Source organism: Solanum verrucosum, unplaced genomic scaffold (assembly GCF_900185275.1).
Source record: "Solanum verrucosum unplaced genomic scaffold, falcon-dt-bn FXZP01000015.1, whole genome shotgun sequence".
Lineage (NCBI taxonomy): Eukaryota > Viridiplantae > Streptophyta > Magnoliopsida > Solanales > Solanaceae > Solanum > Solanum verrucosum.
The window spans coordinates 2,320,864-2,346,746 of NW_026020070.1; the positions used below are offsets into that span (position 1 = coordinate 2,320,864).

The window sequence follows — 25,883 nt, forward strand, 5'->3', positions numbered from 1 at the left end:
TAACTTATTTAAACAACTTAACAACTTTAACTAGTTTAGTTTTGACTTAATACAACACTAAATCCACCAACTAAACCACATTAATTAATTTAACTTATTTAAACAACTTAACAACTTTATAACTTGAACTAGTTTAGTTTTGACTTAATTCCAACAACTAAATCCATCAACAAAACCACATTATTTAATTTAACTTATTTAAACAACTTAACAACTTTAACTAGTTTAGTTTTGACTTAATTCCAACAACTAAATCCATCAACAAAACCACATTATTTAATTTAACTTATTTAAACAACTTAACAACTTTAACTAGTTTAGTTTTGACTTAATACAACACTAAATCCACCAACTAAACCACATTAATTAATTTAACTTATTTAAACAACTTAACAACTTTATAACTTGAACTAGTTTAGTTTTGACTTAATTCCAACAACTAAACCCATCAACAAAACCACATTATTTAATTTAACTTATTTAAACAACTTTAACTAGTTTAGTTTTGACTTAATTCCAACAACTAAATCCATCAACAAAACCACATTATTTAATTTAACTTATTTAAACAACTTAACAACTTTAACTAGTTTAGTTTTGACTTAATACAACACTAAATCCACCAACTAAACCACATTAATTAATTTAACTTATTTAAACAACTTAACAACTTTTTAACTTGAACTAGTTTAGTTTTGACTTAATTCCAACAACTAAATCCATCAACAAAACCACATTATTTAATTTAACTTATTTAAACAACTTTAACTAGTTTAGTTTTGACTTAATTCCAACAACTAAATTCATCAACAAAACCACATTTTTTAATTCAACTTATTTAAATTTAAAGCTAAGTGTCAACACTAGATGGACACAAATCGATCTTGCAAGAAAATCAATTTTGTCATCAATAGGATCAACTAGTGTTGGTACTCATGCTTAACAAATATATTATTTCTAAATTTAAAGCTAAGTGTCAACACTAGATGGACACAAATCGATCTTGCAAGAAAATCAATTTTGTCATCAATAGGATCAACTAGTGTTGGTACTCATGCTTAACAAATATATTATTTCTAAATTTAAAGCTAAGTGTCAACACTAGATGGACACAAATCGATCTTGCAAGAAAATCAATTTTGTCATCAATAGGATCAACTAGTGTTGGTACTTATGCTTAACAAACAATCGATGGACACAAAAATATTATCATAAAATTAAAGCTAAATATCAATACTAGATGGACACAAACACATTATTGAAAACAATTGTACTTGAACTTTAGAAATTTAGAAGCACCAACCTTATCTCCTACTTTGATAAAAGAAGCAATTTAATCTTGTATCAACTTTTTTAGATGTTGAGCTTCCTCAGTTGCTTCCTCAGTTGCCTAGCACGAAAAGTTCTAAAATTAGTTAAATTTCAAGTTCAAGTTCAAGTTCTAATTTCAAGTTCTAAGCTCAAGTTCAATTTCTAATTTCAAGTTCAAGTTCTAATTCTAAGTTCAAGTTCAAGTTCAAGTTCGAAGTTCAAGTTCTAATTTCAAGTTCAAGTTCTAAGTTCAAGTTCAAGTTCAAGTTCAAGTTCTAAGTTCAAGTTCTAATTCAAATTCAAGTTCTAAGTTCAAGTTCTAATTTCAAGTTCAAGTTCTAAGTTTAAGTTCAAGTTCTAAGTTTAAGTTCAAGTTCTAAGTTCAAGTTCTAGTTCAAGTTCAAGTTCGAATTTCAAGTTCAAATTCTAAGTTCAAGTTCAAGTTCTAAGTTCAAGTTCAAGTTCTAAGTTTAACTTCAAATTCTAAGTTCAAGTTCAAGTTCAAGTTCATGTTCAAATTCTAAGTTCAACTTCAATAATAATTCAAACTAGTCCTAAATTCAAAATTAAAACTAGTCTTAAAATCACAAATTCAAACTAGTCTTAAAATCCCAAAATCTAACTAGTGCTAAAATCCTAAATTCAAACAACTCCTTAAATACCCTAATTCAATCTAATCTTACAATTCCAAAATCAAACTAATTAACTCAAGAAATACCAAATTTCAAACAAATCCTAAGATACCCTAATTCAAACAAACCCCAACATTAAAATTTTTATTTCACAATCAACAAACACAAACTAACAATCAAATAATCCCTATTTCAAACTAACCATCAAAAACCCCTAAATCATTCACTTACTAACTAACAATCACTCAAACTAACAATCAATAAAAAAACTAATTCAATACACTAATTAACAAATTCAATACTGAAATTTCAAGTTCTAAGTTCAAGTTTAATTTCTAAGTTCAAGTTCAAGTTCTAATTCTAAGTTCAAGTTCAAGTTCTAATTTCAACATCAAGTTTTAAGTTTAACTTCAAATTCTAAGTTCAAGTTCAAGTTCAAGTTCAAGTTCAAGTTCAAGTTCTAATTTCAAGTTCAAGTTCTAAGTTCAAGTTCAAATTCTAATTTCAAGTTCAAGCTCTAAGTTCAAGTTCTAATTTCAAGTTCTAAGTTCAAGTTCAATTTCTAATTTCAAGTTCAAGTTCTAATTCTAAGTTCAAGTTCTAATTTCAAGTTCTAAGTTCAAGTTCAATTTCTAATTTCAAGTTCAAGTTCAAGTTCTAATTCTAAGTTCAAGTTCAAGTTCAAGTTCAAGTTCTAAGTTCAAGTTCTAATTTCAAGTTCAAGTTCTAAGTTCAACTTCAAGTTCAAGTTCTAAGTTCAAGTTCAAGTTCAAGTTCTAAATTCAAGTTCAAGTTCTAAGTTTAAGTTCAAGTTCTAAGTTCAAGTTCAAGTTCTAATTTCAAGTTCAAATTCTAAGTTCAAGTTCACGTTCTAAGTTCAAGTTCTAATTTCAAGTTCAAGTTCTAAGTTTAACTTCAAATTCTAAGTTCAAGTTCAAGTTCATGTTCAAATTCTAAGTTCAACTTCAATAATAATTCAAACTAGTCCTAAATTCAAAATTCAAACTAGTCTTTAAATCACAAATTCAAACTAGTCCTAAAATCTCAAAATCTAACTAGTGCTAAAATCCTAAATTCAAACAACTCCTTAAATACCCTAATTCAATCTAATCTTAAAATTCCAAAATCGAACTAATTAACTCAAGAAATACCAAATTTCAAACAAATCCTAAGATACCCTAATTCAAACAAACCCCAACAATAAAATTTTCATTTCACAATCAACAAACACAAACTAACAATCAAATAATCCCTAATTCAAACTAACCATCAAAAGCCCCTAAATCATTCACTTACTAACTAACAATCACTCAAACTAACAATCAATAAAAAAACTAATTCAATACACTAATTAATAAATTCAATACTCAAATTGAAAGAAATTAAAAATAATATTATGAAACCCTAACCTTCAATTAAAGGAGAAGGGCAGTGGATCGAGGTCAGGGTCAGTTGGCCGGAGATGTTGTTGCTCTCCTCGCCGGCTGCTGATGTTGATTGCTTGGAGCTCGCTGGCCGGAGCAGTTGAGGGAGAGACAGAGCAGTGAACTTTCGCTGATTGGAGAGACGAGAGAGAGGCGGCGATTTGTCTCGCCGTTCTCGCCAGTGAGAAGAGACGGGAGGGAGCAAGGAGAGAAGAGATAAGAAGAGGAGGACGGCGGAAGGAGGGCGGCGGAAGGAGGGCGGCGGAAGGAGGGCAACGGGAGGAGGGCGATGGGAGGAGGGCGACGAGAGGAGGGCGATGGGAGGAGGGCGACGGGAGGAGGCTGGGCTGCTTGAGAGAGAAGAAAAGAATGAGTTTTCAAAATTAGAGGGTTTGGTCTTTTTTTAGGTCAAAAATAGGAAGGTTAGGTAGATTTAATTTGAGCCATTGGATTAGTTAAGATGAGCGGCTAGGATTTGATCTAGGATTCACTTAAAGGATGGACGGTTAAGATTTAAACTAATGTTTCAAGATTTGGACAAAAAGGGTTATAATTGCAATGAATGAATGGCTAAAATTGCAACTAAAATTGATATAAGAGGCTATAATTGAAAATCGAAATTGGATTGAGGTGGCTAGAATTGCAATGAATTGAATAAGGAAAAAGCTAAAATTGAAAGGAATTAGATTAGAATGGGCTAAAAATTAAATGATTTCGAGAAAAATTAAAGAAATGTTATCCAATTAAAATACTACAAATATTATAACATTTTATATAATAAAAAACACTTAAATTTTAAAACATTTGAATAAAATAATTATTCTGAGTTTTACTTATAATTTTAAAAATATTTTAATAATATTTACAATAATTTTATAAAGCATGCAAACTAAAATATATAATTTTTAGACAAAATCGATTAAAAATTTAAACTCGGAATATTTTAAAAAAAAACACGTATTTAACCAAATAACACTTCTGAAAGGGTTATAGGTCTGTCAAAATTGGGTGTCAACATACCGACATCGTGAAGTCGATATTATCTAAATAAAATAATTATTTAAATATGCCGACCTCTTTAGGTCGGTATTTATTAATTTATTTTAATATAAACTTACCTTTTGAGGTTGATTTTATTAATTAAAATTACATATACATATACAAATACATACATACGTACATACATATGTATATACATATATATATACATATATATATATATATATATATATATATATGTATATATATATATATATATATATGTATATATATAGGCCAAACACATATACAGCCCCTCAAACTTGTCCTCATTTTTCATTCTGGCACTCCAACTTAGTCTTGTTCCATTTTAACCCTTAAACTCCATTTTTTATGTACCATTTAAACACTTATACTAATTTTTATGATTTGTTTTTATTTATGTTCTTCAATTGCAATTTCTTATTTTAAAAAAATTAAACATTCGCGAACGAACATAAAAAATTTCAAACAATAATATTATTTTTTTATATTTCTCTGTATTTTTGCATGAAAATAAATTGACGAAAGTTCTTTTATTTTCTTTCTTAAACATTCAATCAAATTAAATAACACTACTTATTTATTTTTTCTTATCATCTAGGCTATCTAAATTTAACGCAAATACTCACTTTTAATTTTTAATATAAATCAATACGAATAAAAAAACCCATCTTCAAAAAGACTCGACTGACTTAGTTAATAACACTACTAAAAAAAGACTCTTGTTCATTGCTAATAACACTACTAAACAATGTTAAAACTCGACTGACTTTGTTAGGTTGTCAGTGATTTTAAAGAAAGAAAACCAACACAATTTCGTCGGTTATTTTTCACACAAAAATACATAACACTCTTAAAAATAAATTATTATTTTTTAAAAAGAATTATTTTTTGTTAATTTTTAATTTTTTAACTAAAATTAAATGACACATGTCGATTTAAAATAAGAAGTTGCAATTGAAGAATATATATATAAATAAATAAATCATAAAAATAGTATTTCGTGTTAAAATGGAACATAAAAAATGGAGTTCAAGGGTTAAAATGGAACAAGGCTAAGATAAAGTGCCAAAATGAAAAATGTGGACAAGTTAGAGGGGTTGTATATATATATATATATATATATATATATATATAATTTAACTACACATCAACAAAAGTTTAATTTAATAAATTTAATTTATCGATCAAGTTAATTTTATAAATTTAAATTATATACCTTCTAATTATATAAATTTAATTTTATTGATCAACAAAAGTTTATCAATATCAAATTTAATATATAAATCTCCTTGAATTGATAATCGGTATTTCTTTAATTGATAATGTATTTCATATTTGAACCACTAGTATATAAGACTTGATTTGTTAAACTACTCGAGGAATATATATATAATTAATCAACGTATTTCATACTCCGATGAAGTATCCTTTACATGTCATCATAATTAAGAGGTGATCACTACACTTGACATCCATTCAAGATCGAACGTATATAATAATACTATCTCGCATTTCATACTGGAATGGATTATATGTTAGCTCTTCACCTCTACTACATCATGACATGAGATATTAAGTTTATGATTAGACGACGGACTGATAGGATTTGTACATTACTCTATAAATATAAGTATAATTATCTCCTAATTGATATCAACGTAGTTTCATACTCTAAATATCGATTATAGATATTTATTTATTTATTTCACGAATTCTAACATTTTATTTGTAAAAGTATACAAAATTGTACTTTTTGAACAATTAATCGTAGGTGTAAAATGAAATTTTAATATTATGCACAATAGCAAAATTATGATTAATAGGAATATTTTAAACATACCGACCTCCGGATGTCGCTTTTATTAAAAGTAATTAGATATAATAAAAAATACTGACCTCATGAGGTCGGTATCACATTAAATTTTAAGATAAATAAAAAGTAATCATGTTAATTAAATAATATTGACATCGGGGGGTCGGTATTTTATATTAAATTATTTTTTAACTTATATAAAATCGTCATTCGGAGGACGATTTATTTAAAGTTAATTGAAAATATTAATTTATTACATACTATTTAATTTTACCGACATCTGAAAGTCGGTATTATAATTTTTTTTGTTTTTTATTTTACACAAAACCATTCTCCGGAAGACGATTTAAATAAAATTAAATCAAAATATTTCTCAATTTTGTTTTTTATATGGAGAAATGGGGAAAATCGTGTCTGCTAGTGCAGATATTTTTAAAAAAGCGACGGACAACGTCTCTATGTCCGTCGCTTTTTTAAAAAAATGTTTGACCAACATTTTGACCAAAAAGCGACAGACTAAGAGACATTGTCCATCGCTTTCTTAAAATATTTGACCAGATATTTTGACCAAGAAGCGACGGACATAAAGATGTTGTCCGTCGCTAATTTAAAAAATAATTAAACAATTAAAATTAATAAAAAGCAACGGACGGCGTGACTTTTTTTAAATTAATAAATAATTATTTTTAATAAAAAGTGACGGATTGCGTCACTATCTATAAAAAATAATTAATTAGCAAAAATACGCGAAAAAAGCGACGGACTAAGCGATGCCGTCCGTCGCTTTTAAAAAAATAAATAAATAAATATTTTAATTAAAAAGCGACGGACTAAGAGACGCTGTTCCTCGCTTTTTAAAAATGTTTGACTAGATATTTTGACCAAAAATCGACGGACTAAGAGATGTCGTCCATCGCTTTTTTAAAAACTAATTAATAAAATAAAATAAATTAAAACGACGGATAGCGTGGTTATTGTTTAATTTATAAATAATTATTTTTAATAAAAAGCGACGGACGACGTCTCTATATATATTAAATAAATTATTATTAATTATATATATTTAGCGCAAAAATCCGTAAAAAAAGCGACGGACTAAGAGATGCAGTCCGTCACTTTTTGTAAAATAATTATAAAAATAATTATTTTAATTAAAAAGCGACGGACGGCATCTCTTAGTCCGTCGCTTTTTTGGAGCGACGTTGTCTGTCGCTTTTTAGCAGTTTTTAAGTAGTGAACGCCAAAGAATTCCACAACTTTGTTTACAAGTTAGGTAATATCTATATCAGAAGCAAAAAAATTATAAGGAAACTATTTATCCGAAGCTACGACATCCAGCAAAAATTTATGCATGCACAAGCAAAACATGAGAATCGAGGAATCAGATATGCATTCTTAACTTGCATCCAGCTAGGAGATCAAGAGAACGCACGGGAGTAACTTGGTTTTCTCCTCTTTTGCTTCAACTACAGGAAGAAGGAGGTCACACAAGGTATGGGAGAAAATAGTTACTTACAAGGATCTTCAAAGCTGGAATGCAGGGTTCATACTCTTTTCCGAGCTCAGCAAGAGCTCATACATCCAAACCGGGTAGTACACCTACAAGATGAGATAAATCAACAGAGAAATAAAAAGAAAAAAAAAGATTTGAGAAGAAAATGGAAAAGTACCTTTGAAAGATGATTTTGATAGTATAAGAGAAGACTAGCGATGTAGTATGTTGATCATCCATAGGAGGAGGAGGCGAAGACCACTATTGGGGCTCACAAGGTGGAGCATCTTCAGAGAGGCGAAAGGGTTAGGGAAAGAAGAAGCTGAAGACTCACTTAGGAAACCCTATTTCTTAGGGTCTTGTTATATCCTGATTTGGTCACTTTTTGGGCGACTAGGTTTTCTTTTGTTGTTTGGTAGTGGATGAGCCCAATGATTTGAAGGAATAAAGGACCTAGAGTCCAAATCAACTTTTAAAAAAAATAGGAGGAATACTAATTGTGATAGAACTAGGTGTTGTAATAGTGTGATTATTCATGTTGATTATTGACGCTTAACTTATGTTGAATTTTTTTTTTAAAATGGTGACTATATTTTTTTCTAATAATTATTTTTATTATAGTAATTTATATATGTAGGTTCATTTTATTTTTATCAAACTTAAAATATTTATTTATAAATTCAAATATCTTAATATTTTAAAAAATGACGATTTTTTAAATGTTTTCTTAATGTAATATTTAATATATATTGTGTTTATGTATTTAAAAAATTATATATATAACAAATGTTAATTATTGAGATGATGTTAATGAAAACAAGCAGGCCTAAACCTGAAAAGTTGATTGATAGCTTAAAGTTAAATTTTGTGATCGAAGGCGATTACGTATAGCGTGAACCCTAATTGAAAGATTTATCTGTTTTTCGGGGTAGAAGAAGATGTACGGTTCCACCGAAGATGCAGAGCGAACCGCTTTCAGGAAGGCTGAAAAGAAATACAAGCTGTATTACGACAATACCCGAAAGTAAGTTTCTTATAGAATAGTTCCATCTCTTTTACGTTAATGGCAATTGGCACACTAATCTGTTCTTCTTGTTGTTGTTCAACTCAGGAAAAAGCAACCCAGACCAGTAGATTTGTCCGACGTTATTGATTTCAAGTCAATTTCAGAGTCTTACCATAGAAATGGTGAACTTCCCTCAGGCATTTTCCCAATTCAATGCGATCTCCATACTCCTATCTTCTGCTTGGAAACTCATCCCGGTATGCCTTATCATGTTATTATTGCACAATTTCCATTCGACTTGACTTGTATATCAAGAATTTCTATTTCAACTTGGAAACTATTTGATCAGTAAACAATTCAAGGTCTTTTTATCAAAAAGATCTGACCTTTGACAGTTGTTTGGATGGTTGTATTGTATTGTTTTAATGAATACGATGTTTGGATAGATTGCATCGTTCTATGTCGTTACATAATGTCACACATTCATAATTTGAACGATAAACCTACAAGAAAGTAGACTACAGGTAGAGCTACTATCAAAAAGTAGGCTAAAAGATGAAATATAATTATTAAATAATAAATAAAGACAAAATGAGAAGAAAATATTAAGGTGACGACGCAATCACACTCGATCGGTCGTTACATAAATTGGGTCTTTTCGTTGTTACCTACGATGGATTTAAATGATACGATACAATAGAATTTAAGTAATAATCAAAACAAACATTGTTTAAACTAACAATACAATATAACGGGTAGCAACCATCCAAACAAGATGTAATTTGTAAAGCTCATTGAGATAGGAAACTAATACTTGAACACCCTATTTCTCAGCATACTCTCCATAATTTACATGCATAGAATTGAAAGGTGAATTATAAATTAAAAATGTACTTATTGAACAACTATTGTCCCAATACGTTATTTCACTATCTTTTTAGTCCTGACTTGTATGTTAAGTATAGGATAGTTGTGAACGTTGATGAACCTTTAGTTTTACAGCTCATATTTTTCTTGAAGGAAATTTATTTACAGGCAAAGTAGCAATGGAATGATTTGGTCTTGAATAAAGTGAATGGTTATAGACGACTATAGCAGGCTGCAACTTTGTTATGTGTTGAGGCATAGTCAGTTGATGACATTAATTCTCGATTAATCTTCTGTTGTTAGCATGCGGGACATTGAAGCTTTTGTGCTGATTGTTGCAGGGTTTTATTTCATTCCTGGAGCATTACCCGTTGAGGAGCAATGCCGATGGATAAAGGAGAGTTTAACAAGCTTTCCTCAACCTCCTAACAGGACCAACCACAATGCAATTTATGGGCCTCTACAGGACTTATTTGCTGCTGCCAAGGATAATAAAGTTTTGATTCAAGAGGAGCAGTACTGTGGAACCAATAATTCTGAGGTGGAAATCATCCAGAACGACATAAATGTTCCCACATGGAATTTTTTTGATCAATCAGGTGCATTTTCCAAAGGAGGTACATGCAAATCAGTGCCAGCCTCTGTTTTGCTTCGTAAGTTACGGTGGAGCACCCTTGGCATGCAGTTTGACTGGTCGAAGGTCTTGCTGAATTTCTCCTCATAAAGTGCAGTATATTGTTCAAAGGTTCATTTACATGGCTTGTTGCCCATTTGCATACAGTCCTAGTGATGTGAGGATATTCAATATTTCTCATTTGTGCATCATAACACCCTTTTTAAAGTATTCATAGGAGTTGGGCTTATTTCATATGTGAACCAAACTAGTTATGTAGGCTTTGAATACCATCATGTGATTCTTATTATGGTACCATTTGTTTCTTCACTGCTGTTAAAACTCACTGGTACCAATGAAATAGGAATTGTACATTCCTTCCTTCTCAACTTGTTTCATGACCTTATCTAAGTCCACAAATTTTATTGTTATTTTAGCTAAGCACTGACGATATATTGTCTTTGAATAATTTGTTCATTGTGCACTAACATTAGTTTCTTGTGTCTATTCCTGCTGATGAGACTTTTTAGCAATTGTACACTCATCATTCCTTCCTTCTTCCGTACAGTATATTTTGTTCTCTTTTTATGTGCTTGATTTTATTTAACCTTGGACGTGTTTTCATAGTTTTTTATTTCCTTGATTAGTATCAATTCTGATTTATTTTTCCTGGCATTTGCTCAGCGGAGCTATAATATTTCTCTGCCTCACAACAAGATACCTGATGCACTTTGCCTGTTGGCTGAAAGAATGGCAGCACCTACCCTTCCATTAGGTGAAGTGTTCCAGGCAGAAGCAGCAATTGTCAATTACTTTGGTCTAGGTACCCGTTCTCAAATATTTGTCTTCTAGGTCTTAAGCATATGAATCTATACCTATACCAAGTGTATATGAAAAGGAGCCATTACAGTTGACTTCTTATTTGCTAATTCTAGTTTTCTCTACTCCTTTAAGGTGACACACTTGGTGGCCACCTTGATGACATGGAGAAGGATTGGAGTAAGCCTATTGTTAGCATGAGGTATGTGCTGATTTTTTACAGCTCTTTCTACTTGAATTAAGTTCAAACTTTGATATGTAGGAAACGTTACCAAGGGCTGAAGTGTTCTTTTTTCTCTGTAGCTTGGGCTGTAAAGGCATTTTCCTTATAGGGGGAAAGTCTAGGGAGGTTCCACCTCTTGCAATGTTTGTTCGAAGTGGTGATGTTATTCTTATGGCAGGACAAGCAAGGGAATGCTTCCATGGTTAGTTGACTACTTATGTTTTAGTTTTCTGTTAGTGGTATGCTAGAAGTAGGTGATGATTATCGTAGGAATATTGGGCATCTACATGTAGTTGACAGAAATTTGGAGGTCGTAAAACTTTTTAAATCATTCTTGGTCTACTGGTAGAAGTATTTTACATTATTCAGCTGATTTTACTTGGAATAAATGGTCTTGTTCCCATTTTTTGATGATCTAGGATGGTCACACATGAACTACTTGAAGAACTAGCTTATGCTGAGGTTTAGCATTCTTAGGTACCAAAATAAATTAAGAAAATAAAAGGCCAAGACTATTCTTTTTTCATTTTCAAGTTCATCTACAGAAGGCTCAAATAATTAGTGATCTTATGCCATTCTGAGACTGGGCTCAGAGCATATTTTGATGGCAAATGGGTGTTTGGGTGGTTAGTGGTTTGATTGCCACTGATAGTAGCTGGAGGAAGCTGTTGAAAAGATTATTTTTTTCGAGTAAATCCCTTTTACCTTTTGGGTTTGGGAAAAATACCTCCACCATTTGAATGAGACAATAACCCCCCCCCCCCCCCCCCCACACACACACACACACTCAGCGGTCTTAAATTTAGCAGTTGAGAAAAGCTGTAAAGAAGAGACTGATTCGCAGTGATAAATCTCTATTTGTTGTGTATATTTCTGTACAAGAGATGGTGTATTTATACAGGCTAAAACTCGGAAGGCAATCCATAATCTAACAAACTCTCTAACTGACTGAATAAATAAAATGCAGAAAGAAAAATATATACAAGTTACAAATACTATTCTGCCCTCAGTACAATGTTCTAGAATAGAATAGTATCCCTAACAGGTGTCTTGTTGTTCAAATCAAGTGAATCCACTTTTTCCAATATGTGCTTGAGACTCTATTGGAGGTGGGGATTTTCCGGCAACAACGGTCAAGATGTTTTCTTCCATACCAAACATACCCTAAGTCTACTTTATAGCATTTACTTAATCGTTCTTGGATCTGAAGCTAAGAACACTCAAACATCACTGGTACACATCCCTCTTCTCGGTGTGGAACGATATACGAGAAATAGATGCTCAGCCTGCAATGTCCGATAACGACGCCCGTGAAAACGAACATATCGGAGATCCACTGCTCCATATGACTTTCTTTGCTTACTTTTTTTCTTGTTGAGAAACCGTCAGATACATATGACTTTCTTTGCTTAATTTATTATCTTTATCTCATTTCTTACTTACATACACGAACACATTTGACTACTAATAATCGAGCTATTAAATCATGACACATGTCCTTGACCTCATACAAATTCAACTATGCCAATTTCCTGGCAAATAGACAATTATATTTGAACACTGGCAAGAAATCATCCTATAAATGTTTCTATCAATATCCTAGATGAGAAATTTAGCTACTCATAATTTTACTCAAAAACGCAATACTAAAATTCATAAACAACAAGAAATAATGGGAGAAATAGGAAACTCGTTTCTTAATATCGTTAGCCCTTGCTTCTGGTGTGGTTCTTGCCCTCCAAAATAGTGTCCCCTCAAAAGACGTTTCTTGGGGTTTATATATGGCCTAGGGTGTGTAAGAGGTCGCTCATGCCAATAAAAACTCGGCTCATGCAAATCAAAACTATGGTATCAAAAATTGAGATGCTCATCAAGGGACTTCACAGTGTGAGGGGGGTTGATGAGCTCCTCCTCAACAAAATTTCAGGTTTGGTTGCGATGGGGCTCGCGACACCCCTTGATTCAGTGCTTTGAAATTGGCCAACTTCCCTGGCTCGTTGTCACGACCCAAAGTATACCCCGGGCGTAACATGGCGTATAGAACCACAAAAGGCCCTACACAAGTCACTTAGCATACATCATACAAGATAATAGAAATAAAGATTTCAAGAAAAAAGTCTTAATTCATTTAAAGAGTTTGACAAAAGTGGAAGTCTAACATAAGTAGGGGTGTGCAAAAACCGATTTAACCAATAAACCGAACCGAAAAAAACACTATTGGTTTATTGATATTGGGTTATTGGGCTAACGGTTTTTAAATGGTTTTGCAAAAATTTTTATTGGATTATTGGTTCGGTTTCCGGTTTTATAATTTTTGTTAATGGTTAAACCGATAACCCAATAAGACTATACTAAATTTACTAGTCTTATTGTTAATGGTTAAACGATTGTTACTTTCACACTTTTTGTTAATGGTTAAAACGATTTTTACTTTCACACTTTTTCCTTTGAATGTGTTTAGTGTCTAAACTTGCAAGAAAAATGATTGTTACTTTTATGATTATTACTTTCATGCCAAATGCTGGAAAAATCATATGGTTTATTTGAAAATTTTCTTATCGTGTATATAATATATATGAGCATTTTCTTATTGGTTAAACCGAAAACCGAACCGTTAAGTACCATAAACCGATTAACCAAAAACCGATAAGAAATATGTTATTGGTTTGATTATCGGTTTGAAGTATTTACAAACCGAAAACCGATAAACCGAACCAATAACACCTAAAACCGAACCGAACCGACCGATGCGCACCCCTAAACATAAGTCTCAATAAGCTATCTATTACTACAAGGAAGTGATTGGGACGTAACTCATACATCACATACAAGTTTGAAAATTGAAATAAAGAAAGCAATAAAAGTGTCTCGGTCCTCGAAACATGAGGACTCACCAATCCTTGAGTGCCAAAGATCAACTAGCCACGAGTGTGAGAGGTAGGAGCGTCTGGCCTACATTAGTGAAACAATGTAGGCACAAGTATGCATTAGTACATGGAACGTACTAAGTATGATAGCAATGCATAAAAGTTATGAAATCATGCTAAAAAGGACTTATGACATGCAATGACCAAGCTAAATCAGAAGATAAGAAGGGTTAGAAAACATAAATCATGATCATGGTCAATGCAAGCTAAAGATCTTTAAATCACTATGAAGATACTTTAAAAGTAACCTTAGTTCATATTATGGGAAGTTTACCATGTAACCGACATAGACCATGTGAGCTATAACATGGAATCCAGTGTCTACCCCATATCGAGAAGGGGTGCCCTTACTTGCCAAGGTAAGAACCATAAATCTGAGCTAAAGTGGATCCACTAGCTAATGTCTATCTAAGACAATCATCCTATGGTGGCACATAGTTATGGGATGAGCAGATTGCTACTAGAGACCCGGCCTCTACTAATGGGAAAGCCTCCATCTCAATATCCTTTCGGTGCTAAGCAAAAATCCTACGGAATAGTCATCAATCTTATTCATTTCATCATCCATGGAAGGACACAATTTAGCAACTAATCCAAGCTAAAGTTCATTTAGAAGAGCTCCTTAATCTCGATTCAACTTAGGTGAGTAAACCTTTCAACCTTATTAATCATTTTGTGAGAAACCCTTTTAGAACAACAGCATTGATGTTTTACTCTCAAAATATCCTTAAATCATTTATATTAATTTCATAAAAGAACATGCATATCTTCATAAATTCATCTTTCATAGTTCATAATCTTCATCATATGATTATAGTCTAAAAATCATGGATCATGCATGGGTTCATATGAATTCAACTTTGTTAGAATAGGAATAGGTTTATACAATCCTATTAGAATAGGAATAGGTTTATACAATCCTATTAGAATAGGAATAGGTTTATACAATCCTATTAGAATAAGAATAAGTTTATACAATCCTATTAGGATAGGAATAGGAATAGAAATAGAAATAGGAATACTAAATAGTATCCTACTTGGTAAAGGATTGTATTCTAGGGTCTATAAATAGGGTCTCAATGTAATAATGTAAACAACAACAATTCAATAATATTCTTTTCCTATATTTCTCACATGATATCAGAGCCTCTACGATCTTGGTAAACGATCAAAGTGATTCCGCTGCCGGCGGGCGGCTATTACTCATATATGCCGCCCGTCTGGCCAACAATTATGTTAGCAAAAGTTGGGTCACCATGTATCTTTCCGGTGACTATTTTCTCATATTTGATTTATTTAAGCACTGTGTCATCATTCCGGTGACTACTTTCTTATATCTAACTTGTAGCACCGTGCCATCTTTTCAGTGACTACTTTTTTATATCTAATTTGTGTAGCACCGTGCCATCATTCCGGTGACTACTTTTTCATATTTAATTTTTGTAGCACCGTGTCATCATTCCGGTGACTACTTTTTCATATTTAATTTGTGTAGCACTGTGCCATCATTCCAGTGACTACTTTTTCATATATAATTTGTGTAGCACCGTGACATCCTTCCGGTGACTACCTTTTTTTGCATATCTTATTTGCGTAGCACCGTGCATCTCTCCGGACTACTTTTCATAATTAATTTGTGTAGTACCGTGGATTTTACCGAACTACTTTCTCATATCTGAGTTGCATAGCATCATGTCTTTTTAGTGACTCCTCAGATTTGATTTGCATAGTTCCATTCGTCTTTCCGGTGACTCCCCAAATTTGATTTGCGTAGGGTTGTGCCATCATTCCAACCATACCTATATAATTTCTCTTTTTCATTAGGGTTGTGCCATCATTCTGACCCTACCCATATTATTTCTCTTTTTCAATGGGGGTCATTCCATCAATTCGAACTATCCTATATAATTTCTATTTTCTAGTTGGGTCGTGACATCATTCCAACCCTAGCCATATAATTTTATTTCTTAGATTGTGACCACTTTTATCCATCAAATCAATACTCCGGCATATAAGCATGTTCCGGCCAATTTTTCGGTGACTTTCTTGTTAAATATTGACACGTCTATTGATTCCAACATGATCCATACACTTTATACTAGATTTTGAGCACTTCCGGCGACCGTTGCATTGTGAAGAAGTCTATATGGAGCAACCACCTAATTTGTTGCTCAGGGGGAGTTTAGTAGCCTTGTATGTTGATTACGTAAGTCACTCTATGGTCTGAAATAGTTTTTGCAAGCTTGGTTTGGGAAGTTCAACACTGTAATTTTATCACTCTCTGTTTTATCGGCATTATGCATCAAATTCAGTATTTCATGAGAAGACCAAGCCCATTGAGATTGATTGTCAAATTTGTGAAGTCGAGTGATCAACTTGCAGATATCTCACCAAGCCCCTCATCGGTCCTCATGTTAATTACATTTGTAACAAGCTAGGTACATGAATTGTATGCACTAGCTTGAGGGGGAGTGTTAGAATAGGAATAGGTTTATACAATCCTATTAGAATAGGAATAGGTTTATACAATCCTATTAGAATAAGAATAAGTTTATACAATCCTATTAGAATAGGAATAGGAATAGAAATAGAAATAGGAATACTAAATAGTATCCTACTTGGTAAAGGATTGTATTCTAGGGTCTATAAATAGGGTCTCAATGTAATAATGTAAACAACAACAATTCAATAATATTCTTTTCCTATATTTCTCACAAACTTAAAATCATGTAATTACTTCAATTCATGCATAAAAAGATAGAAAACAATTAATTGAATCATGATTGATAAGAACCCATGAAGATTGGATAAAATCCTAACTTTCATTTAGAATCTAACTTTAAAATTGGAGAATTTAGGAACCCTATGGAGGAAAGGACTCCATAGGTGAATACTAACATACCTTAGTAATCAATGCCCACAATCTATGGTGGATTGGAGTTCTTCAAGCCAAACCCTAGCTTTCTCCTTCCTTAGCTTTTGAGAGGAAATTTAGGGGTGATCTTGGAGGGAATTTAGGAGAATGGCTAGTTTTTAGGCTTAAAGGACTTATATAGGGCTTAGGATAAGGATCAAAACAACCTAGTTTAGACACTAATCACTTAGAGAAAAGACCTAAAATCCTATAAAATAACTGCCAACCCCTTCTTACGGTTTGGACCTACGGTCCGTAGGACTTTCTACGGACCGTACTGGTCAACCCTAGAAAAGTTCAGAAACTTATAAAATTGGACCAACTTTGACGAGTCTGGTCTACGGCTCGTAGAACCTTCTACAGTCTGTAGACCCCAACTGTTGAACTCAACTTGACCCTCAAAATTTCACCAAGTCTGGGACCCACCTATGAGACCTATCTACGACTTGTACAAAGGTTGACGGGCCATCCTGGTCAACCGTCGAATGTCGAATGAGGTACTGAAACCTTATTTTTCCCAAAACTCTACCGTAGGTCTACGATTCCCTATCTACGGCCCGTAGGACTTCCTACGGTCCATAGGTTGGACTCGTAAAATCAGTCTCAGACAAATTTGCTGCATTATCCTTTTCCTTTCGACTTTCCAACTTCCGAGGTGTTACACTAATCTTCCGAAGCCGTGACATGAGCAGGTGGGGTGCCCTCAACCTTCTTCAGTTCTTAGTTTTCTTGACTCGACTTGCACTAAATCATCCCTTCCTGCCCGCTTTCGTCCAAAGCTCTTCCTACACATATAATACGTAATGGGCTCAAAATCCCCCACCAAAAATGTAATCTGCGCAAGTATGTACAAGATATGAGGTAATAATCAATGTAATATAAGCTTAAGCTTTGAGCCAAATATCAATATGTAAACAACTTTGGTCCAATTGTTATTTTGGGTAGTAGCTCAGAATGGGGCTAAACGACTTTGGTGCATTTGCTATTTTGGGTAATTACTTATATCTGGGGCTAAAATGTGTTCTTTATGTTTCCTAATAGCCAGACCATGTAAGAATCCCAATACCATTTCAAGTTAAAGCTGAAACAACGAAATATGTATTGATAATGGGCCCTTAGTTTCTTTTTTTTACATTGGAAATGCTAAACATTTTTCTGAAAATGTAACACTTTTCGACGACCCTACTGTCAAAAAATCAAAATATTTTTCAACACATCGAGCTTTCTACGGCCTGTTTGTCGAAAAGGTAAAATAATGTATCAGATATTTTAATTTTTTGACGGATCACCATCGAAAGAAAAAATAAATAAATTCTAATATACCGACAATAAGGTCAACGAAAATCTTTTGGTACAGAAGGTCATTGGAAAGTGTTAAATCGTCAGGTTTTTTATACACAGAGGTTATTGAGAAATGCCATTGAAAAGTATCAACTAAATCTTACTCTCATTGAAGATTCATTTCTACAAGCTGGTTTCTATCTCTGTATTTTTGATGACTTCCTCTGTCAGAACTCTAGCAGTGTGCTTTTTGAGTTTAACAAGGGAGTAAAATGCCTTAAGTTAATGATATAAGATTACTCTATTGGATGTGGCAAGTAGGCACTGTGATTTTTATATGTAGTATAATTGCTTACTGGAAGTTCTCATTGCTTAGTGTTGCTAAAAAATATAATTTTGTTTAAAACGAGGGGGTGATTTTCAATTTTCCAAGGGATTATTGAAGCAATGAGCTTTCGGAAAGTGTGCTCGAAAGAATGACTAGCAAAGTGATTCAATAGAGAACTGGTCGATTCATTGAATCTTTTCGCTTTTGAAAACATTGTCAGGGTTATATGTTTTGTTTCCCATTTGACCTTTATAGAAGCCATATTGTTTCGGTTTGTCGGGAGGTGTGCTGGAAATGAGGAAAAAAAAATGCCAAAACCCTTTATACTTTTTGAAATGCACTGTTGATGGTTGTGCTTTGCAGGTGTCCCTAGGATCTTCACTGATAAAGAAAATGCTGAGATATCCTCCCTTGAATTGCTGTTTTCTGATGAAGAGGATTCTGCTTTGTTGGAGTACATTAAGACTTCTAGAATCAATATCAACATTAGACAAGTATTCTAGACTGAGTTCTCTTTTGAAAGTTTTGTAGAGATGTAATAGGAAGTAACATTACATTGCATAAACATGAGAAAATGTTTTCCTCTGTACCAATTTACACCCAAAATTTTGCAAAGAATTCTCTCATATTTGTGGATATGCTGCCTGCTTTGTTGAGATTTAAAACCTACCCCGACAGCCACACTCGTCATTTGCATTTTCAGTTTACTTGTTCTCTTAACGGTTAATCCATTGGATCTCTGATTGTAACATGAAAGGTCGTGTAGCATGTGAGGGTAGAAAATGTAGTTCCTGAAAAAGAGATTCAAATTTGTGGATAAAGCTTGCTCATATGGTTTAGTCTAATAGTGTAGAGAGTTCAATCCTAAAACATATAATAAGATAATTATAACAATCATACTGATGGTTTGTCCAAATTCTCATCTTAGATTGTGAACAAAAACTTTGGTGATTTAACCCTCTGTGGATAAGCTAAAACTCTAAACACTAAATCATGAAGTAAACAAAAACTCTATACATTAAATCATCATCTTCTATAGAAGTACAAATATATGATGTATTAAAATTGAATAAACAATTATTTATACCTAACACATGGTTAATAGTATACATCCCCTGGGGTGAGTTGTATTATAATAGCCAAAAATGTGTAGAGAAGTGATGAGGCGAATTGCAGACACCATATATAATTGGAATTGGAATCAGCTGTCAGAAGGCGGCAGCTGTTGTGTAGTAACTCGGAGCGTCCCACCTAATTCAGTGGGAAGAAGGGGGATTAAGGAATGTAATACATCGGTTATTAGGGGACGATAGCTTGGCTCTGGCTGAACACATAACACAGCAACTGCAGCAACCTACACATTACCACCCTTCAGTCTCAATTTCAGAGCTCTGAAAATAACAAGTTTTCAGCTAATATTGAACCCTAAATGAAATCCAACATTAAGTATGATAAACCTGATACAAATGCTTTAAATCCATTGTATTTTGTATGACAGGATCCACAATGTTTGGAAGCTTTGATCTATCTGTCAGCTGAGGCATGGCCTACAATTCCATAAATACTTTTAGACAAGTTCTATTTTCAAAACATAAATTAAAATAGATCTCAAACCATTACTTACCCATGTGACTATAGACTGGCATTCAGTTGGTTCCTCTTTTTCTACAGGCCTTCTTCCCAATAACAGCTCCAAAAGTACGACTCCAAAAGCATAAACATCACTTTTATCACTTAATTTTCCTATAAAACAAAGAAAGAAATTCCCAACTCTTTCACATTGATTTGAGAGACAGAAGAAAATGAAAATCAAAGTGGCACTATTTTAAAAGGATCTCAATTGGTTAAAGTAGTTATAATTATACCTTCTTGTTTTTGACAAAGAGAGAAGTATCGAAAACACCTCTAAACTTGGCGGAAATTATTAGTTTCATCCTCGAACTATTGACAGCCTTAAAAATACTTTTTTACTTGACTAACTGAACTTAAATACAACCCGATCTTGCAACATGAGTGAAATACACCCCTAAATTTTTGCCAAGCTTACGATATTTTCAACACTTCTCTCAACTTTTTATTAAGAGTTTCATGCTCCTACACGAGTTTGAGACACTTGCAATGTCATGTGGCAAATCAAGGGGGATCAGGGGTGGGGTGTATTTTAAGTTTAGTTAGTCATGTAGAAGGATGTTTTTAAGGCTGTCAATGGTTTGAGGACGAAACTAATAATTTGCATGAAGTTCAAAGTGTTTTCAATACTTGTCTTTTTACCACTCTTTCAACCTTTTGTTGAAAAGTGATTGTAATTTCTATAGAAAAAGGAAATGATAGGATTTGTAGAGTAAGTAAAAGCTGAGAGAGAGTTGATAATACATACCATCTAACATGTATTCAGGGGCTACATAACCTAAAGTTCCAGAAAGCTTGATATTATTTTTGTTTTGAGCCCCACCCAACACAGCAAGACCAAAATCTGACAGCTAAAATTAAACACAACACACCATTAATAGAGGGAAAACTAGTACTAGTATAATTTTTATATAAAGTTTTACCTTTGCATTGAAGTTGGAATCTAAAAGAATATTAGATGATTTCAGATCTCTATGGATCACTGGGGGATGGCACTGCTCATGTAAATACTCTATTCCTCTGCTCAAACAGTTATGTTAATATCATCAAATGTCAATCATTCAAATTACTCCTAATAAACTAACTAGTCTACCTTGCTGCATCAAGGGCAATTTTTATTCTGCGGTGCCACGTTAATGCTGATCCACGGGAAGGCCCTATCAAATCAAGAAAATGAAAACTAGTAGAGTAATTAATTTTCATGAGTTAATTCAAATTTATTAATTACCATGTAATTGAGTTTCTAGTGATCCATTGTGCATGAGTTCATACACAAGCAATCTTGTTTCACTGTGGATGCAATATCCCAACAATGAAATAATATTGAGATGTTGCATTTGACTCAGCAACTCTACCTCAGTCTGCAAATAACAATTACTTAATATTTTTGTGAGAAAGAAAGAGTAACAAGTTATAAATTGTTTGATAATGATGGTAGCTACCTCGAATTCTTTAATGGAATTTTGGGTTAGTTTCTTGACTGCTACATACAAATTGTCTTCCAATTTAGCTTTGTATACACATCCGAAACCCCCTTCACCTAAAATCTCAGTTTCTTGAAATTTGTTGGTGGCTGATTCAAGTATGTTGTAGTCCATTAAAGAAACCAATGTTTTCCTGGACTTGGAAAAATTTAATTTACACATCCCCTTCACAACATCTTCAGAATCAAAAATCATCATTAATTTAAACATAGGAGTATTATATAATTATAATTGTGTGAAGAACTGTATGTATGTAGTAGGTACCTGAGGTGTGAAATCTTTTTGTGTGATAAATCCAGAATAAAATGATTAGTCCCAATGCAGTAGAAGCTACAATGAGTGCTATCAACAGCCTTCTATTTTGATCCATAGGGTGGGTGTGTGCTTCTTCTCACTTCTCAATTCCCACTCCAACCTCTGAATAAATAAATAAATATATAAGTCAAAAGTATAAAATTGAGGACTAAAATGGGTTTGATTAAACAAGGGTGGGTCCATAATTTATGTTTTGCATCAAACCAGAACAAACAGATAATTGGGTCCACCAGAAACAAGATAAAATTTATTTTATTCTTTCTTCTTCACTCCACTCTATAAAATTTGAACAAGGATAGACCATTATCTTTTTGAAAAGATAACTGTTTCAGTCTTGGTCTGGAGCCCAACAAAAAATAATACTTGCTCCTTATTTGCTCCATATTAATTACTTGATCATTTATTATAGAATTAATTAGTATTTTTTTTTCATTTTATCCGTATAACAATTAATATACAAATTTTGAAGATATCAGAATTTCTTTTTTCAAAAACTAATTAATATGAATTAAGGATAAAATAGTAAAGTTGATCGATAAGAATGATTGCACATCCGCAAATGAGTCTCTAGTGGGTTTTGAACCCACATACTCTGAAAAGAAGGCACTCGTTGGGCAATCAACCATCTACCTATTTATTATGGTGGGTTCGTAGACAATAATTATATATTTTTGTATTTGATAGTTTAATATGAATATAAAATTTATATACAAGTCCGCTATCCGCTCGCGATAGACAATTTATGATGTTTGTTAGGATTTAAACAAGGAAATTGAATTTATTTTGTTTTGTGTCTGATGGCCTAATGGTGTGCGTAGAAAATTGGGACCACAAGGCCAAAAGATAAAAATCTCATCTTTGGGATATGAAAATATCACAAAAGTTTCTCTTATGATGATGATAAAAAGGAGTTCTTAAAAGTTCATTGAACTATAAGAATTTATCTAGTAAAGTCATTAAATTTTGTTTTATATCAATAAAATCACTTAACTTAAGATATTTATTTACAAAAATCATCCAACTACATTTATTATTAAAATCAATTTAATATAACAAATTAAATAATTTTTTAGGCCATGTAAACATGAACCCCATAAATAAATAATTTTTTAAAAAGCCATTTTATCCTATTTACCAATGATTCAGTTCTTTGTTTCCAGTTACAAATGAAAAAAAATAAAATTTGGGTGTAAAATTCATATTCCACTATCACATTGCAACCAGCTAGCAACATAAATGTAATGAAATTCTATAAATCACATCAAGGAATTGAAAATAAAAACTACACGTTATTACTCATTAATTGTTTTGGGTTATACACTATATTACTCATTTGTTTATATTATAATTAAATTAATATGTTTGTATATGGAGACTGGAGTATCTAATCAAAGTAATCAATAGATGATTACTTTAGCCAAAAAAAACGTTTACGAACAGTGGCGCAAAATGTAGAAAATGAATATTGAAGCAACGTGGATATGATGCAGGCTTTATGTGTTGCGAGTTGAAAATATAAAATTTCAATTTGTGAAATTCATATTTACATGGCATATAAAATAATTTTATTTGTTATGACAAATTTATTTTGATAATAAATTAGAAAAAAAAAACATAATGTGTTTTTGATCATTTATTACGTCTTGTTAAATTTATTTAATGATAAATGTTATTGAGTAATTTTTGAAGATAAAAGCTTTAAGTTGAGTGATTTTATTGATATAAAATGAAGTTCAATGACTTTACTTGATAAATTCTCATAGTTCAATGACTTTTTAAGATATTAACTTTGATAAAAAGACAAGCAAAAAATCAATCTTTTCTATCCTTCATAATCGCCTACTTTTTCTATTTATAATTCTGTTTGCTTTTCTTTAACGTGGGTATATATATTCTGATTTTACATACACAACTGATCATGACTCTAAAAGAAAAATGACATATCCTTATCACTCACTCTATCATATTAAAAATGACATATCCTTATCACTCACTCTATATATTTATAAAAGGGATTTGAACTTTAACTTGTCAAATGTTATCATATTAAAGGGATGGAAAAAGTGAACAAGTAAGCATCCAATAAAGCACAAAAAGTAGTGTACCTATGCTATAGCATATGTTTAGTTTGTCTCCACAAAACTAAGCAATATAATGCAACACTTATAAATTATGCTTTTCGAAAAGCAAGCAATTAGGAGACTCTCACTTACCTACAAATTAAATGCTTCTTCTCTACTCCCTCCATATATATATATATATATATATATATATATATATATATATATATATATAATAGTCTTAAATAGACACACTATTAATAAAGGGCATTTTTGTTTATTTCATATAATAAAGTTTTTTGAGTTTATCAAGTAATGATTTTGTGATAGTGTGTATGTACATGAAAGTGAGAGATAAAATTAGTTATTTAGGCAAGGATTAGAAGGGGAATAGGTGGATTCATAAATCATAAACATAATGAAAGAGAAATTAACCGATGGAGTAAAATGAAATCAACCAATTTGTACGAAATTATAATCAAAATGATATATACCATGCAGATGAGTTTAGAGATCATGTATGAAAACATAGTAATCAATCAAAATGATGCATGGATGTGGTGCCACAATAAGTAGTGATGAGTTAATTGTTTAAATTACAACAGCTTCTTAAACCCATTAATTACAAGTAGAAAGCATAGAGAGAGATATTTTAAGTTTTGAGAATGGAGAGGTAATGGTAGTATCCTTTTGTTTGACAAATTAAATTAAAACAAAAGGAGAAGAAGAAGAGAGATACCTGAAATTACAACATGGTTACTGAAACCCTTCTTTAGTTCCAACTATAAACAAAGACAAACACAAAATAATTTATTTCCCCAAATTGATAACTTTTATCCTTTAAATTTCTTGCACCATTCCCACACTTACCTTCTAAATTTTGTGGAGTAAAAATTTTCAAAAATAAGAAAGGCTTATAAATTTTGTGGTCTAAAACACACTTTAAAGTTAGTGTGACTATAATTTTATTAATGGTAAATGGAGAATATTAAAGTTGATTTATTAGAGAATTATAATATATATATATATATTATTTTTTTTTTTTTTTTTTTTATGACTGATTAAAAATAAAAATGTATTATTAGATATAAAATAGTAGTAACTTTTAACAAATTTAAAGGAGTAAAACGATTAGGATTAAGACTGTTTCAAACTTATCCGAAATAGAAGGGGACCATTTTTGTTAGTAAGTCTATCTAATTCACCTACCAAATCTTACCTGTCTTTCAACCCAATCTTCTTCTTTTTACATTTTAAAATTGAGTTTTTTTTTTCAATTAAATTTAAATTTTCATTAGAAAGTTTAATATTGAAGGGTAAAAATATAGGTGACTCTCTATTCAGAAATAAGAGGGACACGAATCCGAGAGTTCTGATTAAAGATAAAGAAGTACTTATCAGTTACCACTCCATCACTCGGTAAAAATTGAGTTGTACTTTCTCATGCCATTAATGTCCACACTCCACACTCAATTCATTCATCTTGATGCCACTCATATCATATCGTTAAATCGATATGTATTTACACCCACAACAATTACCATGAGATACATAATATTTCTTGATAATGAATAAATTTCAATAGAGATTGATTTCCTTTTCAATTAAGTTGCATTCAATTTGAAAATATTGAATTATTTTGTTATTCGCTTCTTATATTTATTTAAATTTCAAATTAAATAATTTTAATGGTCGACGTAAAACTTTGAATTGCTAATCTCT

General features: G+C 31.9%; 2 protein-coding genes across 2 annotated transcripts; one reads left to right on the top strand and one right to left on the bottom strand.

The window, feature by feature from the left end:
• The first annotated feature begins 8,551 nt into the window (after positions 1-8,551).
• LOC125823851 (alpha-ketoglutarate-dependent dioxygenase alkB) lies at positions 8,552-19,346 on the top strand. The gene is made up of 7 exons (XM_049503224.1): positions 8,552-8,719; positions 8,807-8,958; positions 9,910-10,268; positions 10,866-11,004; positions 11,136-11,202; positions 11,304-11,425; positions 19,037-19,346. The coding sequence occupies exons 1-7, from the start codon at positions 8,634-8,636 to the stop codon at positions 19,174-19,176; spliced, it is 1,065 nt and encodes a 354-aa protein (XP_049359181.1). The 5' UTR covers positions 8,552-8,633; the 3' UTR covers positions 19,177-19,346.
• A 358-nt stretch (positions 19,347-19,704) lies between these two features.
• LOC125823838 (probable receptor-like protein kinase At1g80640) lies at positions 19,705-22,198 on the bottom strand. The gene is made up of 9 exons (XM_049503215.1): positions 22,051-22,198; positions 21,745-21,962; positions 21,531-21,663; positions 21,396-21,459; positions 21,226-21,322; positions 21,051-21,153; positions 20,298-20,416; positions 20,131-20,220; positions 19,705-20,027 (listed from the first exon to the last, which is right to left on the bottom strand). Exons 1-9 carry the CDS (start codon positions 22,154-22,156, stop codon positions 19,875-19,877), a joined length of 1,083 nt encoding a protein of 360 aa, XP_049359172.1. The 5' UTR covers positions 22,157-22,198; the 3' UTR covers positions 19,705-19,874.
• Positions 22,199-25,883: the final 3,685 nt, after the last annotated feature.

Bases quoted from the DNA above. Each gene is read 5' to 3' on its own strand.
- LOC125823851 (XM_049503224.1), top strand. From the start codon at position 8,634: ATGTACGGTTCCACCGAAGATGCAGAGCGAACCGCTTTCAGGAAGGCT. The intron at 11,203-11,303 runs GTATGTGCTGAT...TTTTCTCTGTAG, and splicing joins AAGCCTATTGTTAGCATGAG to CTTGGGCTGTAAAGGCATTT. The intron at 11,426-19,036 runs GTTAGTTGACTA...TGTGCTTTGCAG, and splicing joins AGCAAGGGAATGCTTCCATG to GTGTCCCTAGGATCTTCACT.
- LOC125823838 (XM_049503215.1), bottom strand. From the start codon at position 22,156: ATGGATCAAAATAGAAGGCTGTTGATAGCACTCATTGTAGCTTCTACT. The intron at 21,664-21,744 runs GTAGCTACCATC...TGTTATTTGCAG, and splicing joins ATTCCATTAAAGAATTCGAG to ACTGAGGTAGAGTTGCTGAG. The intron at 20,417-21,050 runs GTATGTATTATC...TTTGTTTTATAG, and splicing joins CCCTGAATACATGTTAGATG to GAAAATTAAGTGATAAAAGT.